This window comes from Anarrhichthys ocellatus, unplaced genomic scaffold (assembly GCF_004355925.1).
Source record: "Anarrhichthys ocellatus isolate YVR2014 unplaced genomic scaffold, GSC_Weel_1.0 scaffold4, whole genome shotgun sequence".
Taxonomy (NCBI): Eukaryota; Metazoa; Chordata; class Actinopteri; order Perciformes; family Anarhichadidae; genus Anarrhichthys; species Anarrhichthys ocellatus.
Genome location: NW_022280034.1, coordinates 887,490 through 911,144, shown reverse-complemented (window position 1 = coordinate 911,144; position 23,655 = coordinate 887,490). Strand labels below are relative to the sequence as shown.

The following is a 23,655-nucleotide window of genomic DNA, read 5'->3' as shown; positions in this document are numbered from 1 at the left end:
TGTGTGTGTGTGTGTGTGTGTGTGTGTGTGTGTGTGTGTGTGTGTGTTGACTGCACCGTCACAACCAGTTCCATTGAACTCATGTAGTTCCTAAGAAAGATGTTGTCAGAAACACGAGCGTTCTTAAAATATACTTTGGGGAGTTTGTTGCTGTAGTGGACATCCATAACTGTTTGATTTTAGTTCAATTCAATTTATTTGTGTAGCCCAGCATCACAAATGTGCCTCATAGGGCTTTACATTCTGTACAGCGTACATACAACATCCTCTGTCTGTGGACCGTCACATCAGATAAAGGAAAACTCCCCAAAAAATACCTTTTAATGGGGAAAAACAGAAGGAACCTCAGTGGAGAGCAACGTGATGAACAGACGTGTAAGGGATGTCATGTGAACAGATTGATTAGCATCCTTGCAGAATGATGTGAATCCTTTTTACTTTTTGCAAATTCTATTTTTCCCCCACACTTCCTCTCCAACGGCTTCTGACCGACACCGATGTCCCGTTAACACTGTTCTCAGGGTGAAGCGGGTGAGGGATAAGTACGAGGCGGAGCTGAGGGAGCTGGAGCGCTCTGAGAGGGCGGCTGTGGAGAAACAACAGGAGCTGAGGAGGCAGCAGATGGAGGCGGAGGGAGAGCGGATCAGACTGCAGGCCGTGCTCCGACAGAAAGAACAGGAGACCGAGGACGTCACTCAGGTGAGGGGCAGGCGGTTTATGTTCTTCCATGTTTCCTCTGAAGGCCTCTTCTCACCATTCTGTTACCTCTTCTCCTCTCGAACATCCATTCAGACCAGGGACAAGCTGGTGGACGAGCGCCGCAGCCTGGCCGAGGTGATACGGCAGGAGTTCGCCGACCGGCTGGTGATGACGGAGGAGGAGAACCGCAGGATGAAGGTGGAGGTGTCAGAGGTCCGAGCGAGGCTCCGGCTGGAGGTGGAGAGAGTCACCAGGGAGAAGGAGGAGGAACTGGCTGAAGTCCACCAACGGTCAGTTTAACTTACTTTATTCATTAGCTGTTTCTGTTTTAAATATTATTATTTATTTAGTTGTATAATGTGTTAAAATCTATTTATTGCAAACATGTTTCAGCTCCTGTGTTTCTTTCTGAATGAGGTCAGTCGATGTCTGCTTGGTGTGAAAACAACAAAACAAAAGAAGTCACATTTTCATTAACGTCCTCTTGTCTGTGGTTTATTTTTGACAGAGTGAAGTCGGCCATCTTGAAGAAAGAGGAAACTGTTAGTCATCTCCGGAAGCAGCACGAGGTGAGCCCCCCCCCCCCCCCGTCATTCTGTGATCAATAAGAAAACACGGTTGGATGAGAGATGACTGACAGCGTGTGTTTAAATGTCGTCCTCTCCTCTGATAGGCTGCCCTGAAGAGGGCGGACAACCTGGAGGCCCTGTGGGAGCAGCAGAGGAAGCAGCTGCTGGAGAAGTGACCGACAGGAGGCCCCCCCCCCCCGTTTCCTATCATTGTGTCGCTGTGAAGCCCCCACTGGATTTCTGTTTTTTCTTTGGATGCAAGACTGAACCTGTGGAACTTCAGAAGGGTGAACAAGTGACTGAACCTTCTCCTACCCTCCCCCCCCCAGGCATGAAGCAGCGTGTTGTTGGAACTTCCCTAATTTCCATGCCACAGACCAGGTGGCACAAATTCTTCTTCTTTCCTTTCCCGAGGAGGACTGCTGACTGTTACTGTACCCCCCCCCCCCCCCCCCCCCTTCCTCTGGTGCAGGAATGCCTAAATGTTCCCCACAGAGCTGCCACGGAGAACAGTTCCAGATGTTTCTGAAACAAGCACGAAGAAACCTGCGCTGGTTTGAAGTGGGAGAGGTGTGGTGGGAGTGCGGGGGGGGGGGTGCTCTTTCTGGAGGACCACTTTCAACCAGGAACTGGGATCAGTCAGAGCTGTAGAATTATCTTCTGTTGGGACCAAGTGGAGCTCCTGGTGCCCCCTTTTATCTGCTGAGTCGTGTGTTTTTGTCCCAGTGCCCCATGAAGGCGAGTGAGTGCTGTTTACAGGATAACCTCTCCCTCACAGAGCCCCGGGTCTCTGAGCAGCGTGTTCTGTGGACCTGACGTTAGAAGTGAAGTACTGACACGTGGTTACAGACTGAAGTTACAGTGCATGTAGGATGCTGATAGAAAGAGCGATTGATGAGTGGACAACTTTATAAAGAAAGGAAAAGGACGAGTGGAGAAGAAGGTTTGAGTTGAAAGACGGAGGATTGTAGGCTTTGGAAGTTTCTGAATGTGAGGAAGAAAGAAGAGGAGAGAGGATTGGAGGGGTGGGGGGAGGAAGGAGGAAGGAATGTGCATAGAAAATGTTTATAAGATTAGGAAAGCAGAGCTGGGACAGATCCGGGTGGTAGGAGGGTCTGAGGGGGCACAAAGCATGTGACCAGAGGTATGTTTCACCGCCCTGACTCAGAGGCTGCACTGTGACAAAACACACACACACACACACACACACACACACTACCTGTGTTGGGATGTTTAGTGATGCTCTCAGGAGCCACCAGCTCTCCTCACTTCATTGTGACCCTGACGTTGGTTGAAGATGAGTCGAAGCCCCTCTCACTGACACTGAAAGCCTCTGTGGATAAGATTTCAGTGAGAACGGTCCATAGCATGAGTTAGTGTGTGTGTGTGTGTGTGTGTGTGTGGGGGGGGCTAAACCTGAAGATGAAGTTATTTCGTGTGCAACATGATGTGAAATGATGTGATTGTAAAGATCCCAAACTCGCCCTCACATACCAACATATTTATTGAGTTCCTCTGTTCTTTATTTATTTCCCAGCTCAGCGCTCTTACACAACCCTTTGTGGTGGTGTTGGTCCACACGATGGTCCTTTGAAGTATTCTTCTCTCAAAGCTCGTCAGCACATCAAGTGTTTTTACTGTAACTTATCAGAGCGGCTAACCGCCACGCTAACACGTTAAAACTATGCCGTTTGTAGATGGTTTAAATACAGTACGTCAGGTTTTTCTGACACGGAAGTCGTCCGAGCCCCAATGTGAAGGGTTCATATGAAGTGTAACGTGGTGGAAGGGTAGGAGCAGTGCAGCTTTATGGGTAATGCGGTTTCTGACCCGAAGCACTAAATCAGAGTGATTGTCGCCACAAAGCACTTCCAAGTTTACGGAGCAGAACTGAAACAGAAGCCCCGACTGGAGGTCGGGCAGCGAGGCAGGAGGTGGTTGATGTGCGTCACGCTGTGAGCCACGAGGACTCTGGTGTGGAGGCCCGGAAGCAGCACGGTCTGCTCTGCCGGTGTTGGCTCAGCAGACGGTGGCGATGTGAGTTGGAGACGGGAGCTGGCATTCCTCGCACATGCCCGCCCTACAAGTGCCAATGCGCCTTGCCTTTTGTGTGCATGTGTGTGTGTGCCAGCGTTCCTCCCATTGTGACCTGAGACGACCCTCGTGGTGTCAGATACACACAAGCACAAGTTTATTTTGTATTTTTTTTATTCATTTGTACCTTTGTATACAAACCATTCCAGCTGTCAACAGTTCTAATTTTGTTCTGATCCATCTCTCCACGTGTAACCTCTGTGCCCGAACACGTAGCTCTTCATCTTGTTTTAGTTTAGTTGTGATCATTAGTCGTGGTGATGATGGTTGAATTAAACTGTGAAGATGGTGACTGAATAAAAACAAAGAAGCAAAGGCTTGTTGCAGACGTGCGCTGTGTTCCTCGTCTCTGTTCGCTTTGGCAAAACAAGACAATTGTTTGCTTGTTTTCCGTCCCCCGCCCTCCCATCATCCTTCGCTCTCTCAGTCCGTAACTCACGGCGTCGAGGGAGACGAAGAAGTGTCTTCAGTCACATCCACTCAACACGCTGGGGGATTCCAATAATGAGCACAAAGAGCTGTCGGTTTGAAGCCTGAAATGATTTATTAACAGCATTTCTTCAGCATTTAAATGCATCGTTTCATTCCTGAAATGTCTGTAAACCTCGAACAGTTTCTTGATAATTGATGTTTTGGCACAATACGAGCTGCCTTTATGGAAGTTAAAACCACCTCTGGGATGTTTCAGCCTATACATCTGGAATAATGTCCAGAGCTGACCCACTTTCTTCTTCTTTTTCTTCTTCTTCTTCTTCTTCTTCTTCTTCTCTTTTTTCCTTTCACCCTGCAGCTAGCTCACTTCCTCCGGACTGCCAAAGCAACCGGTAGTGCGTACTGAAAACGTGTCTCTCCTTTCAGCCTAATTTCCCTTCTTTTCACAGGAAACCAGAACCCGGAGAGGCACACCGACCATTGACTCCCCCTTGGCTGGGAGGGCCCAGCTGACCGAGGGCTGGATGGAGCGAATGGCTCCCGTGACGGAAGAGGTTTTAAAAAAGCTGAGCCAGCTGTGTGGAGGAAGTTTCGGTCTGCATGTTCCTGCTCGTCACCTGACCTTTTACATTCGTGTGTGTGTGTGTGTGTGTGTGTGTGTGTGTGTGTGATTCAGGGTCTCCACACATTGTGAGCATAGCAGACATCCTCAGAGCTGCTCATGACTTTATTGCAACCTCTCTCTCTCTCTCTCTCTCTCTCTCTCTCCCTCTCCCTCTCATGCAGGGGGGTTGTCCAATTGCCAGCAGCTGTTGCTCATTTCACAATGGTCCCGCCCATACAGTGCAGAGGCTGGCAGTGCAGCCGCTCCACACTAGATCAGCAGCAGAGCTCACCAACTTGGAGGAATAAGTCTTCATTGTAGCGGTTGTGAAGGACGGACTGAGACCACAGAAGACTCTCTACGGGTGAGAGGACGAGCTTTCCTTCTTTACTTTACCTTCTATTCTGAAGAGCTTACTGTCTGTTAGACGAGAGGAGAGCGAGTAGAGTCCTCTGACTAAAAGGAGGAGATTGAGTCATGGTTTGTCACGGTCTGATGCATGTGTGGTCTCTTTCCCCTCTTATTTTAGTCTCTCTGACTCTTTGTCAGCCACATTGGAGACTATTTAATCACTTCTATGACATTTATTTAAAGTAGACATCTTTACTTTAACTGTTTAGTTAAAGTCTCTTTGATTGGAAAGATATCTTCCTCCAGAGTTTCCATGTTGTGTCTCTCATCAGAGATCTGAGTTTATCACTGGATCGCTGCAACACATTCTTTCCATTCCCCCATTTCAGCCTCAGTCAGGAGGAGCACCTACTCACATGGGCCGGGGGGGAAACGGCATCACTCACATTGTGGTCAGTGCCGTTATTATTCTCCTGATTCACCCCGTTATCAAGCGTCTACTTGGGAGGATTGATGGGTTTAAGAAAAGCAGCACAAAGACTTGACTTTGAGTCAGATTTGAGCTGTTTAGTTCCCTCAACACGGCTCCTCTGAGATCAAATACACATTTAGGTGTTTTTCTTTTACTGCTGTCTGTAGATTTCTCCTCAAAGATTCACTGAAAGTCCAGAGAGCAGATTTACGAGCCTGGCCTCGTGCCACGTTTATTACCCTCACCAAGGAGGTGAGAAGTGGAGCGGGCTGGTGCTCAGAGTGTACATGAGACTCTTTGGTGTGACCACAACAGGTTTCATTCACAGGTTTCCTGTCAGATTGGAGTTTCTGGCTTCCTGTATCTGTAGTCACTCATCAGCTGTAGCTGGCTGACCTGTTTTTTTTCCCTTCTGTCAGTTTCGGAACAGCGAAGAAATGCTTCCTGTGCAGCTCCTCTCACTGTGTTAATCTTGTACTTTCTGTTGTGTGTAGCTACAGTGTTCCCACTTCTGTACCTTCAGTGCAGAGAGGAGATGAATAAGAGCAGCACACAACAAGATATGAAGCGTGTGACCGTGCACTTTGTGTTCAGGGGCATGAGAAAAGGTTTCATTAAAAAGGGATTATTTGGGACTCTGTTGACGCTGAAAGATGAAGTCTTTGCCCTTGTTCCAGCTCTCTGTCTCTCTTCCTGTCTCCCTCTCCTGCTGTAGTTGTGCTGAGAGAAGCTCAGAGTGGAGCCCAGAACCTATTGTGGGCTAATTAAATCCCCACCATCACTGACACCCCTCGCTTTCCGCTCGCCTGGCTGACCAAAACAAAACTGTCCCTCGCCAGGACAGCGTCCTCTTCTTTCCCCTCAGCCTCCGTCTTCTGCCTCCTCATGTTCCTGAGAGCGGGGCAAGCACACACGGCCTGGCGGCGACGGTCGCTCGCTCCTTGACGGGGATGGCGCTCCATAGGAGGCTGGTGGTCGGCGTGGTGGCCGTCGGCTCCCTGCTGTGCGTCTACATGCTGTGCGTGAGCCTGGAGAGTCCTCTGTCGTGGTCCATGCTGCCCTTCAAACATCTCCAGGGCTTCATACAGGGAACGAACGAGAGGTGAGCGGAGGGACAGCCGTACCAACCTGTACGTGATGATAAAATACAATGTAAGGTTATCAGAGGAGACACTGCAGGTGAAGAGAGACTTCAGAAATCAGAAAGTCAAAATGAATGCAGAGAGGCCAGAGGCCGACTTTTAGCCCCTAGTTTGAGGAAAGTTGCAAAAACACTGGATTCTACACTTCCCATAGTGCAAAGTGATTCATTATAACAAAGGGTTGCACCTCCTACAAAATACATAACCTTAAAGCTGCAAAACAAATCATTTAAAAATTAAAAATCCTGGCTAAATAAGCAACAGTTAAAGTTAACACAAATCCCAACTGAACCCTGCCCACTTAAAGCCAGTGAGAAGAGCTCAGAATAAAAACAACACTAAAAACAATCTGTTATGGGAAACGACCAGAGACTGATTCACGCTCACAGCCTTTACGGAACTCGTTCAGAGGTCCAGGAAACACACAGACCACTTACATGTGTTGTGAATCATATATGTGTATTCCTATAAGACACACACACACACACAGGAGAGAGACCCAACAGTCAGAGAAGTACGTGAGTCAGAGAAGTTATTTCACATGATGTTCTCTAAGAAGAGAAATGTGGAAAGAGAGATAAGAGAGACCAGGGGGACCAGGGGGACCAGAGAGACCAGAGAGACCAGGGGGACCAGAGAGATAAGAGTCTTAAACCAAGAATGGACAGACTTTTATACCTTCATTCTTCCTATCGGCAGTTCAAAACCAGTATGTCACATACTGTATGTTCAGAGACAATGGAGTGAGTTTAGAAGCAGTAATGTGAAGCGTCACTACGAGACAAAGACAACTCTTTTGAGCAAACGTACCCACTCACATCTGATATGAAGGTACAAACCATAAACGATCTAAGAGCCCAAAATGATCAGAATCCTGACACATGAATTCACTGTTCAACAATGATGTTAACAGAGAGAATAGAGCTGAAACAATCTGTTTAATAACCACAGATAAAGCCCCTTATTAGAAGATGAGAATAATATGGATATCGTGGCTTCTTTGATTCACCACTTCACACCTGTATGAACTGAATCTAAAGCTGCAGCACAAACAATTCAGTTACATTCATTTTTCTAAAGTTAAGTATTTTAAGAGTCGCATTCTTCCAACACTTACTGATATGTATTGTATTTTTTATCCAGCCTACATGTTACTTGAAATAAGAGAAGATTTATTCATTATTAGAGTATATTATTTATAATTAATCCAGTTCAACTGAACTTTCTTTACTTGCTTTGACAGTCAGATGTTGACTCATACAGACGTTAATACAACTGTTGTTCACTATACATGGGACTAAATCATTAATCGACCTTTGGATGAGGACATTCTCTCTAACTGGACATCGCTGAACTTTAATTGAATACCTCTGATCTAGATCATGAGTGGTACGATGTACTTGTCTGTAGGCAGCACTTATTCCCTCTCTAGTTGTGTCATTGTGGTTTTAACAAAGGAGCCACACAGTCATGAAAAAAAGCCCCTGGAGGTGGTTTCTTCCACGCGTATGTGAAGCGTAAGCTTTGTTGTATCGGGCAGCGCTCCAGCTTTAAGAGCCAGCAGCTCCAGATACAACGCGTTGAGTTCAGAGGACAGAAATGGAAAAGATGGCTGTTTGTCGAAGGTCCGTTTCAGACACTGAATGGTCGGTTTGGGGCTCGAGGAGCCGGCAGGTCTCTCATTTTTAAAGCTGTTCTTTAATTTAAGTGTCCTCCTCACTTCCCTTCTGGAGCTGCTTTTGATGGAGCAGACCTCCACATTTTTACTGGACGGAGGATTCTTTTACATTTAGAAAATAAAATACATTTTTTTAAATTTTGTTTTGCCATAATTTTACTGAGATGCAATATTTTGAAAGTTGAATATTTAAATAAACATAAAGTTTATAAAAATAATCTATTACTATATAACTATATTCAGGACACTGTTTTAAATTTTAGTATTAGAATATGTGTTAAATAGTCACGGGACAAAAGAACAGTGAAATCATTGTTTAGTGGGAAAACATATTAAAAATGGAAAATAAAGATATGTTTTTCTATTATTTTTCATCACAATAAATAAATCCCAAAAGAGTCAAATTAAATATTTTACCCTGCATCACTCCAAACATAATGTCTTATTCAATCATTTAATAGATATACATATTATTTTTCGTAAATGAAAAAGTAAGTCAAACATTTAATGTAACTTTATCTTCCTCTCATCACATCCTTTTAAGGTGACGTTTTCCTGACTTCCTGTCCCGTCTGCAGGTCAACCTTTGATCTTTGTTCAACTTTAACGAGCTCCATTTACACTTAAATTCAGCCACTTTATTGCATTTGTGCCTCGTTGGCATCTTTTATGAGGGTGACAGCAGCAGCATCTGGTGCGTCAGGACGACTATAAAAGGTCAATAATGGGATAAAGATAAGGTTACAACAAAACAAATCTTAAATTAAGGTCCACTTACTGGCTTTTTCTGGAACTTTCAGCTGCATCTCGCTGCCTTCCTCAACTCCCTCCCCCATAAGGTTCATACCTACTGACAGCTCCACCCTGCTGAGGGAAAGATTAGTCTAAAAGCTAGTAAGTGAACCTCGAGTTAGTTGAGCACACAAACATTAAATATCTCAGACGAAATACAGCCTCCTCCCTCTTCTTCATGTCTGCAATATGTTTTCCAAGTTATGCAGTGGGAGTCATAAATCAGCGTACTTTTCAAAGTAAACCTCACAACCTCGCATGTGATTAACGTGTTATTGTGTGAAAAGTTATTAACTTAATTAAAGGGTTTGTTTTTCCAAATTGCAAAATGAAACTCATGTTTCCATTTACCCCTTGTGGTTTTTAGCCACAGACACGCCCTGTCAATAGTTTTCAACAGTAAAATAAATCTGTGTCAATTAAAATACAATAATCTACAATAACACATTTGAAGCAATAGTTAGATATTCAGGGCAATATGAATTTTTGCATCCTTAGTCAGATAGATACCACACATCTGTCCGTTGTATGTGATTTTGGAGTTTTCCAGTCGCTTAGCTTAGCTTAGCATAAAGGCAGGAAACGTTGTGGAAATGGCTAAACTGCTCAAAGCTAATCCCTCAACCAGCACCTGTAAAGCTGTAAACAAAGAAGATACACAGGGTTGAGGAGCCGTGAGATCTGGAGCAGCTGGAAACCTCTGACAGAGCCAGGCTAGCTGTTCCCCACTGTTTCCAGTCCCTATGCTAAGCTAAGCTAACTAGCTGCTGACATTTATATTTTTTAAATACTTATCTCTTCACTTCAGCTTTTAACAAACTGTAAAAGGCCTGAAAGTCTTTTTTGCGCTTCTTTTAAAATGTTTTATTTTACTTGATTTTTTTACCTGATGTACTAATTTATAGGCGTGCTCGTTGTAAACATGGGTACCAATCCTAATCTTTTAAACTTCTTTTGTGTTATTGTAATCGGTGTCTCTGTTTGTACTGGACTCTGATAAGACCTGCGGTGAGGTTACACCCTGACGTTCTGAGACGGTTAGTTCCGTGTAAAGACCGGTCGTGGATTTGTGTGATGTGATAAATTGGGAGGGTCTGTGTTTGCTTCTGGACTCAGAAGACGAGGTAGCAAATATGAACTGTGAACAGGACGTCAAACTTTCAAAGTCTACTTTTCAACTTTTAAGTCTACATCTATCTTACTTTATTGTAAAACCTCGTGCTGCATTTCTTGCACTAAAGGAGCTTTACAAATGAAGTTTATTATTCTTATCTAACCCGAGTCAAGAACACAAATAAGATAAGATGTGGTTAGATTGAACTTTAATAATCTCTGACAGAGATCGATCAAAGATTACAACAATAGGAAAAACACAATAGAGTAAAAAAGTAAAGATAAATGAACATTGGAGTATTAAGTGTATAAGAAGTTATACTGACGACGGTGTGAAATACGACAGCAATACGACCGAGGTAAATATAGTAAAAATAAATGTAACTAACATTAGATTAAAAACTAAAATATGAAGGTAATATTGTGCTTGGTATTGAGAGTAATATCAGCGACGATATTGAAAAATAAGGAAAACGTTTTATTGCACAAAATGTATAAATTTGGATATTCTCCCAAAATGTTGAACTATTCCTTTTTAAGAACATGCACACAACCACATGACAACACGTTGTGAGAGAGAGGAAGTGTGTGTGTGTGCGTGTGTGTGTGGGGGGGCTCACCGCCAGATCTCGTTCTGTCTTCCACAGCAGCTCACGAGACTCTGAGGAGCCTCTTGACAGAGAGACCAGCAGGGACCAGTGGACCCGTCCCCCTCCGGCCTCCACCGCAAAGACTCAAACATCCACGGCCGCTCAACACAAACCAGCAGAGAACAGCGCCCCGGATGTCTCTAAGTCCAGTTCTAGGACCGATGAAGCGGACGGAACCAGGACCAAAGGCCCCCCAATACTGCAGCTCGTCCAGGCAGACGGGCCAACAGAACCTCCGTTCATCGGAGACACTTACATGAGTGAAGACATCCCGCCACTAACGGTTGGTTACTTGTTTGGATTTCATTGGTGCAGACCTCTAACAATTATGTTTATGTGATTACAGCACCTTTTTATTCCATATTTGATTTATTATTTGTAGGAAATTAAACCTGTTTCTTTCAGTCCAGTTCCTGTGTCAGATTAAAAAGCTAACTAGCTAGCCAGCCGCTAAATGAGACAAATTAATTCACCAACATTTCTAATGTTCTGATGGGTTCATTTTAAGGCTTGTTGTGTGATTGTAAGGCTACACTGGTTATGGATGTGACTGGGTGTCTCTCGACCTCCCATCAGGCTGGTTGGATCAGTTAATTGTGGATTTTTATCTTATCCTCCAATTAATGGCAAAAATACCGCACTAGAGTTTTGAGAACATGTAAATATTCCTCATGGTTTGATGGTGAGAGTTATAATTTCTACCTTGTAAACTTGTGATCTGTGTCACATGATGTTGAGTACCACACATGTGGAGCATCAGTGCTTCAGATGGTCGCACGCTTCTGGTTTTCATCATTGGGCTGGAGATGCTGTCATAGGGCGGCTGCCACGCTGGGTGGGTCTGTGTTTGCAGTAAACGCCTGATAGGAAACACAGCCACGCCTCCTTCGGCTTGGCTCTTGTTTTCTCCCGCTCCCACCCTGAATGTGTCGTCAACGCCACATTTCTTTGTCCATCTGTCAGATGGTTCACCGAGGAAGAAAACCCACCGGATGAAACTCAAATCTGCCTCAAAGTCTTTGAACCTCGTGGGCGCGGACGCAGGCCTCTTTAAGAGTTTAACAAAACAACGCATCAACATGGTGAATCCCAGTCTGTTTCCTGCCATGCACACGCTGTTCTCCAGTAAACCATTACTTAAGAGGAGAGAGCACACAGGCTGATTTGATAATTGATTCCACAGAGAACACAATTGACGAGATAAGGTCTTCCCATGCGTGCGTTGCCATGTTTGCACTTGTGGAACCTTTTCGTGTTTGCACTTGTTTTGCCCTCATGTGGTTTCATATTTAATGCGTCAGCAAAATGTGTGCATGTAAATTTCATAATGAACATGTCTCTCAGTGGTTGAAAGCTCTTGTTGTGAGCGTTTGTTTTTCTGCAGCTGTGTAAGTCCTGGATAATTAGCTCCAGTGAGAGCCTTGAGGTTAATATTGAGGTTGTGCAACCTGCCAAGTGGAACTAATGATGCTGGCTTTGCAAAGATCATGTGGGACACAACTGTTTTTTGCTGCTAAGTCCTATGTAGAGCGTGGAGAAAGTGCTCTCTGTATGTGGTTTGATAACGAGGCCATGTGTCACCTGCCTCCCCCAGGAATGCCCAGACGATATCAGTCGTCGGGTCACAAAGACGGCATTTGGTGGCCGGTTCCTGGAACACATTCCGGTCCTGCAGTGGGCCGAACACGTCACTCCTGAACAGCACCAGCGCCTGAGCCAGTACCCAGGAGCACATGGCTGGGAGGTGATCGATTACAAGAGTGAGTTTTTGGTTTTTCTACATTTTTTTTTAAATTTATTTTTTTCATATTTTATTAAACTTTTTTATTTATTAAAATGTTATTTTATATTGTTTGTTTCCTTCATACATTTTTTTAAATGTTATTGTGTTTTATTTTATATTTTTAATTTGCAGTTTATCAAATTACCAAAAAACTTAAATTTTAATTCCAATTTTTTATTATCCCGCTATCTCCATTATCAGTAGAAACTCCTCTTCCTGGGGTTCATACAAGAACACGACATCACAATGTAAAAAACAAAAGAATGAACCAAATGGACTTGTCTTGTAGAGACCAGCGGTCGTCTAAAGCTGATAATCTGCTCTCTGATTACATTCCAAATGTACCCAGACAGAAGCAAAGCATTGTGCCTGCAACAGGACATGTGGGCCTCGTGACTGAGATAATTGCAGCTTCATGTGTCGCCTCGGGGCTCTTTTCTTTCAGACCAATCTCAAAGAAGTGAATCTGTGGGCGGATGCAATTAAAGGCACAAAAATAATCAGAGGTTCAGCAGCTAAATCTTTTCCTCGTGATTCAAGGGTTGTTTTTGAAAAGCTGTGTTGAATAAACCTCATCCAGATTAATGCTGTGATTTGTTTGTCTGTCAGCGTTGGTGGAAACTCTGTCCGTCCTCAACTCTCCGTCTAGCTGGCGGTTGTTGGACGACTGGACGGATCGCAGCAATAAGTCTGAGTGCATCCGCTGTGCTGCGGTGGGGAACGGTGGCATCCTGAAGGATTCAAAGAAAGGGAAGGAGATCGACGGTCACCACTACGTCTTCAGGTAGACGCTGTCAAGAGCTTCCAGTCAAATCTCTTGTGCTTTTGTTGGTTTCTGAAGCCGCCTGTTTTTGTGCTGTAAGCAGCTTTTAATATCCCCACTCTACAAACATGTACAACTGTCTCGAGCAATAGTTGAGTAACGTCTATACCCAATCAAATCAAAGAGAGGGAACCTTTTAACAATGCGTTACATTATGTCTATACTGTATAAATCCCTCAGATTCATGAGAGCAGCGGATTATTAGATGGTGATATGGAGGTGAAAGCTCATGTGTGATGATGGGACCTTTAATGATGGTGTTTGCTTTCACTTTTTGTTTCCGTGTTTGTGTCGGTTGTTTCCTGCCGACATGGAAAGTATGTTTAGTGCTGTGATGCTGCGGAATGTTTGAGAATAAGAAAGATTTTGTGTGTGTGTGTGTGTGTGTGTGTGTGTGTGTGTGTGTGTGTGATTAAAGGAAGATTTACAGGACAGAATACCAGGATGTTGTTGTGTTTGTGGACACTTGTGTATCTTCAGGACCAACGGGGCGATCATTAAGGGCTTTGAGCAGGACGTGGGGTCTCGGACCACCCACTACACCTTCTCCACCAACACGCTGATGAACTCCATGAGGAGCTACGCCGGCGCCGGCTACAGAGGACCCCCTCAGTCTAAAGTGAGGACCCAGTGAGATATCCCACAAAGTTAATTAGTATGTAATGGTGATCAGGAGGTACAAAGACTGAAGTATGGAGGAGCCTGGGTCAAACAAAAAGCAGTCTTTGATCCAGGAGACATTGATTATTCGTCACATAACGTCTGTACTTCAGTAACTCTTCTGCTCTAGTTATTTTAACCCAAAACACGATCTTCTCCTCAACCTAACTGCGTTGTTTCCTGTAAAGACGGAAGTTTATTTTGAACATATGACTTTTATATCTAGTCCCAAACCTCACACCACATTTCACCGTCAGATCTGGTGACTCAACTAATACAGAACCCTGTTATCCTCTCATCATGTTCTCCTGTTTATCTTTCAAACATGTTAATACAAGCTGGGTTCAAAGTACCACTTTACATGATTTACATCGTACGGTTATTCTACCACATCTGCTGCTCTCCAACAGGAAACGCGATACGTTTTTCTGCCGGATCACGACCGCGATTACCTGCTGATGAAGGCTGCAGCGACACACAGTCGAGTGGAGAGAGGACCTGAGCGGGCCAAAGAGTAAGCCACGCCTACCGACTGTCATGATGATGATGATGATGATGCTCTTTATTGTTCTTCTTTATATGTTCAGCTAGAAACGCCGCACAAGCATTTCAGCCACGCTAGCGTCTTCGCTCTAGGGATGTCGATGTCGGGCATCCATCACTTTAGTCCAGACTGAAATATCTCAACAAATATTGCTCAAATTGCCGTTAACATTTTGAAAGGGCATTCATGATCCCCAGAGGATGAACCCTGCTGACTTTGGTGATCAACTGACTTTTCCCTCTAGCGCCACAGTGAGGCTGATCTTTTGTGGTTTAGAGTGAAAAGTCTCATCAACTATTGGATGGATTGTTCTGAAATGCGTTTGAGGAGACGGGTGTCTTTCTCTCTCTGGGCTAAACGGAGCAGCTTTCCTGCGTAAGGCAGTAAGTCAGCGCTTAGTGCTGTTGCTTCACCAACGGAAGACTTCAAACCTCACCGTGCCATCTCTACCACTTCCATAGTCACACCCGGTCAAGTGTTGCAGCCCTTGTGGCCGTCTAGAGAAAGGAATATGTACAGTAAACATTCACACTGTTTTTCTTTCCTTTACTCTTCATGTCATATATTTTATCCCACAGTCCATCCAGGTACTTTGGAGAGGACGTGTCAGCGGAGAAGCTGAAGATGTACCACCCCGACTTCATCCGTTACCTCAGAAACAGGTGAGCCAAATGATCCGCTAGAGCAGGTGGACCGAATGAAAGGCCGGGCTCACGTTTCAAACAGCTGGAAATGAGATTAAAAGAGAAGCGGGAGGCTGAAACCAGAGTGAGCTGCAGAGGGGGACGTTCCCCCACACACTGAGTTTGTGCGACTTTTAACCCCCGACGCAATAATGTCGGGTTGTTTGACTTTTTCTGTTTCAGATTCCTTCGTTCCGGCGCTCTGAAAACCAAATATAAGAACATTTACCGTCCGTCGACAGGTGCCGTGATGCTGCTGGCGGCGCTGCACACCTGCGACCAGGTTGGAATGCATCATTACTGTGTTGCACTTTACTGCTCCATGTCAGCCGTTCATTCACTGTGGGACAAGCCTGCACTCGCCTGATAGCCTGAGAATGTTTTGGAGGCGAGCAGCCGGCCTTGTGAAGGCACGCATCCTCTGAACTTGTGCAGCCTTGACTTGGTGCTGCCAGGAACTCGGGGAACATTAAAGTTGTTCTGCCGTGCCAGAATGTATGATTCATTAGTTAGATCGCAGATCAGTCTTAACAGTTTCTCTACCTGAGTGTGGGGAATAAAAAGAAGCTGTTCAAACACGATCTAAAGGTCGTTAAAAGATTAGATCTCTCACATGACAGGATTTGTTTAATCCTGACTGCAGCTCTTGTTTCTTGTGTTCATGAAGGTGAGCGCGTACGGGTTCATGACCCCGGACTACAGGAACTACTCAGACCACTACTACGACAGCAACTACCACCCAGTGGGCTTCTTCATCAACCACGACCTGCGTATGGAGATGACTCTGTGGCAGCAGCTGCACCAGGCGGGCCTCATACGACTCTACATGCACGGCTGAATCCAGGTCGACCGGATAACCACGTCGTCCTGTCTCCACGCGACTTACCAGCAGACAGGAAGTCCAAAGAGGGACGACCCTTTTGTTCCTCAAAACGACTCGTTCAAGACTCTGAACTGAGCAAAGCAAGAAGAAAAAGTAGCAGACGTTTCCTTCTTATGAAGCAAACGAGGAGTATTTTTTTATTGACGGCTGCGGTTATTGTTCAGCATGGAGACTTACTTTTTATTTACATTATTTTAGTATTTGTTACGAAACATTTAAATCTCTTTTTGTGGATCAAAATAGCTCAAAACAACACTCGATGTGGTTAAAAAGATTTTGATGCTTCATCGTCCACTTTGATTCAAGCTGAAATAATTCGACAACTATTGAATTGATCTTCATTTAATTTGGCACAAAACGTTGGTAATATCCAGATTATTTTAATCCTGCCTCGTCGGGTCCAAACTTTAATTATGTTGAATATTTAATGACCAGCCTCTGCTACTTCGTTTAGTGCTAATAAGCTAACGTTAGTGGGAAACAAAAGTTGTGCGCTAGCATTAGCATGTTAGCATTTGTGAGCATGTCATTCCGGTCAAAGCCACCATCGCTGGAAGTGGCATCAAAATGACATGAACACGAGTTTATTTGATAAAGTTAGTTTAAAAGTGAGATCAGCTCTTTTTAAACTGTTCCTATTGAGTTACACACTCCGGCTCTGTTCTGTTTGTGAGTGCAGCGCCGCAATACTGCTGAGGAGGGCGTTGTCCCTTTGTTTGAGTTAGCTCACTCATCTTATCACTTGTGTCTTAGTTCCTCTCATTGAGGAGGAATCTAAGAGAGTTGGGGAATGGCGCTGTACGTCTGAGATGGAAAAGAAACCAAAGACAAGCTGCAGATCAGGGAACATTTGTATTTAACATTTACTGTTTGTTGAATCAACACACATCCAGACGGTCAACTGAAGCGTGGGATTGTATTCTAACAAAGTGCAAACCAGGAAGGGGATAACTTTATAGTGCAATTTTTGATTTTGACCTTTTTATAATCTGTATAAACTAAACTGTGATTCAATCGGCTGGTTTGTGATTCTTTCATTTTTTTTGGTTGGTTTGGTTCCATCATTTGGGATCATTTTCCAGAAATTAACTGTTGTAACTCGTAGCAATTTGGCACACGTTTATTGAATTCAATCCATTTTCTGTGAAATTAGTCTACAGGCAATTTGAATATATATATATATATATATTCCTCTACTGAAGATCAAAAACAAACCTCAAATGTCTAAAATCTCTAATTTCCTGTCATTGGTGCCAAATAAATTCATAATCAACTCTTTCCAGGAAACTTGCAAAGACATTATTAGAAATCTAGGACCTGAAACTCTCTTGGTCACAACAGGAAACAAGAAGTCAGACCTTGATAAAAAGGTTGAGACCGTCGTCTCAGCATGTGTATTCAGGCGCCAGCTGTGTGCTAACAACTCCTTTATAATTTAACAGGCAAACACTCAGATTGAGGGTTAATCAGTGGCTGACAGTCGTTTTAACAATTTACCTTTTTATTCATTTTCATTTAGCAAACTGATAAAGATCCACAGAGAGAGGAGATCCCTCTGAGGGTAGATCACACGCTCTCTCTCTCTGTAGTAACACTCTGAAGCACAGAGTGACCTCGTGACCTCTTGGGTTTCTTCTCCATCTTCTCCGTGTCCGAGGGCTCTGAGGCGTGGAGGCAGACGCACACAGCCAGATGTGCGTGGTGTGGTCGGGGGGGGCTGCTGCTTCAGGGAGTGCATGAGTCAGGCTCTGCAGCGATGCCAAGACGTCTGGCAGCAGGAGGTTACAATTACATACTGTAGTTGGTAGTGTGCAGCCACAGGCCTGCAACATGAGGCCTTTCTGTCACTGAGATATAAATAGATGCTTTTGGATTTATGGCATGATGTGGATCCCATTTTTCTAAGTTTCACGTCTTTTAGGTGAAAAACAAACGGTTCCTGATGCTGAAGGTGTGGATGCTGCATCAACTTCCACTTGATGCGTTTTGTTCCACGATGAAGGTTTTATGTTCTTAGTTTGTTTTAGAGAAGTAGATTTGGTGTCTTGCCCCTCTGTGATAATCAATGTGGGCTCTTACTCCTCCGGGACAACATGGACTTCTTTAACCGCAGCATGTGCTCACGTAATGATCGAAGGGCATTTGCATCACGCTGAGCTCTGATCTGTGATCGCAGCCTTTTTAAAACGAGGTTTGAATAAATAAACAGCACAGAAAGCAGCTTCCATGTCTGCACTTTTATTCATTGTATAGAAAGTAAATGATTGAGAAGCTGAAGGGAGAGAGCTGCTGTCCCTCAGACATGAAGAGTTACTGACTGCTGACTCCTAGTGGTGGAACCCGGTCAGTGCACCAGAGTGAGATATGAAAAAGGTCCAGATCTCTGTAGCTGGTGCTTCTCCATCAGTGCATACAGCCGGGGTCATGGCCTCCCCCTCCCCCCCAGAGAGGTGATCTTAAATAGTACACGTGTTGAATAGTTTTCAACCTGTAATAGTAAACTGAATTTTTTTTTATCGAGATTGTGTGTTCATCAAAATACAGAATCAGAACCAGCTGCGTCTCTCTGAACACGGTCTCACTTCCGTATCCTGTCTGGCACTCAGACCCAAGCCCGTTGGTTCCCACGCATTCATTTTAATGACTAATAATCAGTAGGGATATGTTTAAATAGTTCATTTATTGGGTCGTTGTTTGACTTCTGTTGGCCCTAAAGAAGTTTTACAGTAAGCATGGATTGACCTTGTGACCTTACTTCTTTGGTTTCTTCTCCATCTTCACCATGTCTGAGAACTCTGAGAGGTTGAAGAGGGAGAAACATGGAGCCAGGAGAATTAGAGACTTAATGAAGCTGTATTTTACAACTCATTAGCTGTTAAAGTAAGATGTTTTTTTATTTACCTTTTATTTCCTTTACTAAACGTAATGTGTGAGTGAGCTTTTCCCCCTCAGACATGAAGCGTTACTAACTGCTGACCCTCGGTGGTGACTACCAGTCAGTGCACCACACAGTGTAAAATGCAAAAAATAAAATAAAGCTCCTCCTTCCCTCTGTAGTCGATGCGTCCGTCTTCATCGGTGTCGACCGCCTGCATCGTGGCCTCCGCCTCGTCATCAAAGAGGAGCTGATGCTGCTGCAGTCGGAACGGTCCACAGAATGTATCCGTTAAAGGGGAACGTGGTCAGCTGGAACAAGTACTCATCTAGTAGAACAGACATTAAAGGCCCACATAATTCCATATTTTTCATATTAAAAAAACAATATATATATTTGATTTTGTGTATCAAATATATATTTAATTCCACCTTTTAGTAGTATTTTTATTCAGTCATCACACACAATACAATATAAATAAGCAGAAACAAAGTGAGTTATGACTGAAAAGACAAAGGTATAATCATAATTCATATACATAATAAAAAATATATAATAATAGTCCCCAACAAATGTACTTTTTCCTTCTTGATGGCCTCTCTGCTCAGAGGTCTTGAACTGCCTCATGTACTCCAGAAACCTGCTGGAGTTGAAGTTTCCTGTGGACAGTCACAGCAGGATGACATCATGGACATGATTCTCACACACACACACACACACACACACACACACACACACACACACACACACACACACACACACAGTGTCACCATGCATTCTCATCTCCCGTGGCATGCGGTCGATGTCCTGCTCGGTGAGGGAAGCGCCCATGGCCACAGCCACCTTCTTCACCTGCGGCCGAACGTCGTCGTCCATGTTGTTCAGGTGTGTCCTGAGCTGCAGATCAGGAGAAGAGCAAACAGTTCAACAGTTAAATCAAAGGCCGACTGAACAAAAACAGTACATTTACTTCATTTGTTAATGACTGATAGGGATTTCTCTGACACTAAATGTCTGGTTTTACTCTATTATGTTGGTTGCTTTAGATAATAAGATTTTACATCCCAAAGGTAACATAAACATTTTAAAAAAATAGTTTGGAACCAGAAGTGACAGAGGGCGGAGCTAAGTACAACTGAATGCTGAATAAGACATTTTTAGGCGACTAAATTGTCATAATTAACTTTGATAAAAAAAACACACTGTGATAGAGACCTGTCAATCACCGTGTAGCCCCGCCCTAAAGCATCCCCTGCTTTATGGTCTGTTTGACTCTAAATGGACCATAATGTACTAAATGAACATCATGCTGTATTGAAGAAGACTTGAAACTAGAGATTGAGACCATAAACTCATGTTTACAATGTTTACTGAGGTAATAAATCAAGAGAGTAGTAGAGTCATTTTCTCATAGACTTCTATACAACCAGAGGAGTCGCCCCCTGGTGGACACTAGAGAGAATGCAGCTCTAACACATTTCAGAACCAGAGGTGGAGAGTCAGAAGAGAAAACTGATGCCACTGTCGTTAAATATGAAGCTAAAGCCAGCAGCCGTCTTGTTTAACTTTAACTTCAGTCCCTTTTTCTTTCCTTTGTTTATGTATTATGTATTTTCCTTTATCTGAATGAGGGTCAAAGGTTGGAGTAGAGGAAGCCTCTAAGACAAATTTGTAAATTTTGGGCTGCATGAATAAAACTGACTTTACTCGACTCCTTTCTCCTTCGTTTTTTTTAGCTGATCTTAAATAATTTAAAACCAGGCATAAATAAACCCTACTGTTCTTCAATGTAAGTACTTATTTTTCTTTCCCTGTGGTTTGTTATGGAGTATCTTTCCACTTCAGTTTTTCCACTCTGGCTTGATCACACTGCGGTGACTGACTGGAAGTTGTTTGCTGGTGATTTACTTCATCACTGAATCTCTAACAAGCATCTGTTGTTCTTTTCTTTAATTTCCTGGCAGACTCAGAGGCTGAATCAAACGTTGCCCTGCTCTAAATCAATACGACCTCATTTACCTGGTTAAGTGATCAGCCAGAGCTGGGTTATTCATGCAGGGGGAGGTCGTGGATATTTTGGGTCCCCATCTTAATAACGTCTGTCAGTGATAATGTCAGAGGACACGTCATTCATCGGTATGCGAGTGTCGGACAGTAATGGGGGATAATCTCGAGGGACTGCAGGTTAGGGCTGTAGTGGATTAGTTGTGCAAACAGCGTGGAGAATGAAGCAGGATTAAGCAAGATGAAGCAGAATGAAGCAGAATGAAGCAGAATGAAGCAGAATGAAACAGAATGAAGCAGAATGAAACAAGATGAAGCAGGATGAAACAGGATGAAACAAGATGAAGCAGAATGAAGCAGGATGAAGCAGGATGAAACAGAATGAAACAAGATGAAGCAGGATGAAGCGGGATGAAGCGGGATGAAGCAGAATGAAGCGGGATGAAGCGGGATGAAGCAGTATGAAGCGGAATGAAGCGGAATGAAGCAGAATGAAGCGGAATGAAGCGGGATGAAGCAGAATGAAGCGGGATGAAGCGGGATGAAGCAGAATGAAGCGGAATGAAGCGGGATGAAGCAGGATGAAGCAGGATGAAGCAGGATGAAGCGGAATGAAGCGGGATGAAGCGGGATGAAGCAGAATGAAGCGGGATGAAGCGGGATGAAGCGGAATGAAGCGGGATGAAGCAGGATGAAGCGGAATGAAGCGGAATGAAGCGGGATGAAGCGGAATGAAGCGGAATGAAGCGGAATGAAGCAGAATGAAGCGGAATGAAGCGGGATGAAGCAGAATGAAGCAGAATGAAGCAGGATGAAGCAGAATGAAGCGGAATGAAGCGGGATGAAGCAGAATGAAGCGGAATGAAGCGGAATGAAGCAGAATGAAGCAGAATGAAGCGGGATGAAGCAGAATGAAGCGGAATGAAGCGGGATGAAGCGGAATGAAGCGGAATGAAGCGGGATGAAGCAGGATGAAGCAGAATGAAGCGGGATGAAGCGGGATGAAGCAGAATGAAGCGGGATGAAGCGGGATGAAGCGGAATGAAGCGGGATGAAGCGGAATGAAGCAGAATGAAGCAGGATGAAGCAGAATGAAGCGGGATGAAGCGGAATGAAGCGGAATGAAGCGGGATGAAGAGGGATGAAGCAGGATGAAGCGGGATGAAGCGGGATGTGAAAGCAGCTGGAGAGCGTTGCTGTGTTTCCACGCTTCTTTCATCATTCCTCTTTTTTCTCGTTCGCTCCAATTTCACAACATTTGCACTTCAAGAACTTTCTTATCAAGATGAATGTTTTTTGTTTCTCATTGGGGAGTTCATACAGACACTACATAGATCAAACAACACCACTCTGCTCTCACTCTACAAGTTCTGAAGAGAAAAAGACAGAAATTAAAACTTGTCCACAGGCTGTTTACAACTTTGACAAACTAACATCATGAAAGCGAAAGGGAAAATGAAAAATATTGGAAATCATTACCACCAGATCCATCCCAGCAACCATTTCCCCCCTTTTGACCATATCCTGTCCAGTGCTACTCACCAGATCCAAGGTTTCCTGGAGCAGTACAGCTGACCCTCCCCCTCTGACCCTCTCTTATATACGGGAAGGATGCAGCCACCAGTGGCCTTGCACCTGTCTCGCTCTCTCCCTGGCGGAGTCATTCTCAGGCCAGCCTTGGCACGGTGCTTGAAAATGATTCATAATGGCTGTTGCATACAGAGTTTACTAGCAGTCTGCACTGGCGACATTTCAGCAAGTCATTCCTGAATGCATTAGTGCTGCTATTTCATGAATAGTTCTTCCTCTAGCCAGCAGTCGTCATTTCAATAAAGGATCTCTCTCTCAAGGTTAGCTGTAAAGTCAATGGCTCAAAACACCAAAGCCTGACTCACTGGAGACACCAGAGACACCAAATAGACCAATCAGAGCCTCTGGTTTATACTTTTGTGTCCGTCCATGTACTGTTTATGTCTATATATATCGACTTCTCTCTAAATGAAACGATCATAATTTTAAAAACAAAGTCTAGCAGCATGGCTCTAGTGATGGACATGTCTGTCTCTTGGTCACTTTGATCCAGACTGAAATATCTCAACACTTATCGGAGGGATTGCCATGAAATTTGGCAATCGCCTTCGGGTCCCACTCACGATGAATTGCTCTCAGTGTCTTCTCTTCTCTATTTGAAGTCTTTATAAATGTCACATTCTGCCTCTCCCTCCAGCCACGTTCCCACTTCCTCAAACCCGTTCGAGAGAACCCTTAAACACTCAGAGATTTGACGGTGGGACAGAACGAAACCCACACGGACTCAACAACTTCCGGTTCAAGCGAGGATCATTTCCTCGCTCGAACCGGAAGTTGTTCTGCGCCGCCATATTGACGGCCGTCCCAAAGCTCTTATTTCTGCTCTGAGGAGCGAGGATGGAGGAGGGAGGAGGGATCTCTGAGGAGCCATGAGGGAGGACCCACGAGAACAGACTTCCAGGAAGTGTTTTAACGGCCGACACGCCCCCTCATTGTTCATCTGTCATGTGATTGGACGCTGCAGCCGATCAGATTGATGAGATTTTTTTCAACATGTAAACAGTGAAGACGATCACAGATTAAACTCAAGCTTTATATTTGATTAGTTTATGATTCAACATCTGGTTTAAATAAATGTTCACTGTAGACTGAACAACAAAAGGACCTCAAACAACTTTCTACATTTAGTAGAAAGATTTGTGTTTTCATGATCTGATGTCATATATATCTATATCTATATATATATATCTATATATATATATATATATATATAT

At 44.1% G+C, this 23,655-nt stretch overlaps 3 protein-coding genes across 6 annotated transcripts in view; 2 read left to right on the top strand and 1 right to left on the bottom strand.

Moving 5' to 3' along the window:
- The window catches only part of cep131 (centrosomal protein 131), a 17,205-nt gene extending 13,515 nt beyond the window's left edge, over positions 1-3,690 (top strand). For all 3 annotated transcript variants that reach the window (XM_031842648.1, XM_031842652.1, XM_031842646.1), the window contains 4 exons: positions 522-699; positions 793-989; positions 1,208-1,268; positions 1,373-3,690. In XM_031842648.1, coding sequence (XP_031698508.1) covers positions 522-699; positions 793-989; positions 1,208-1,268; positions 1,373-1,444 — 508 coding nt within the window. In that variant the 3' untranslated portion in view covers positions 1,445-3,690. The remainder of the gene's footprint in view (positions 1-521; positions 700-792; positions 990-1,207; positions 1,269-1,372) is intronic.
- Positions 3,691-4,680: 990 nt separating this feature from the next.
- Positions 4,681-16,986, top strand: st6galnac (ST6 (alpha-N-acetyl-neuraminyl-2,3-beta-galactosyl-1,3)-N-acetylgalactosaminide alpha-2,6-sialyltransferase). 2 transcript variants are annotated; one of them, XM_031842657.1, is made up of 10 exons: positions 4,681-4,762; positions 6,061-6,323; positions 10,594-10,879; positions 12,191-12,356; positions 12,989-13,163; positions 13,683-13,821; positions 14,273-14,376; positions 14,985-15,068; positions 15,273-15,372; positions 15,757-16,986. In XM_031842657.1, exons 2-10 carry the CDS (start codon positions 6,172-6,174, stop codon positions 15,925-15,927), a joined length of 1,377 nt encoding a protein of 458 aa, XP_031698517.1. In that variant the 5' UTR covers positions 4,681-4,762; positions 6,061-6,171; the 3' UTR covers positions 15,928-16,986. The 2 variants fall into 2 exon arrangements, with proteins under 2 accessions (XP_031698517.1, XP_031698520.1); XM_031842660.1 differs by lacking the exon at positions 4,681-4,762 and adding an exon at positions 5,183-5,201 and having other exon boundaries at positions 6,087-6,323.
- A 1,737-nt stretch (positions 16,987-18,723) lies between these two features.
- Positions 18,724-19,723, bottom strand: LOC116381076 (parvalbumin-like EF-hand-containing protein). The gene is given in 5 exon segments (XM_031842913.1): positions 18,724-18,769; positions 19,024-19,089; positions 19,091-19,175; positions 19,426-19,506; positions 19,618-19,723. Coding segments are annotated over 5 exon segments (384 nt in total).
- Positions 19,724-23,655: the final 3,932 nt, after the last annotated feature.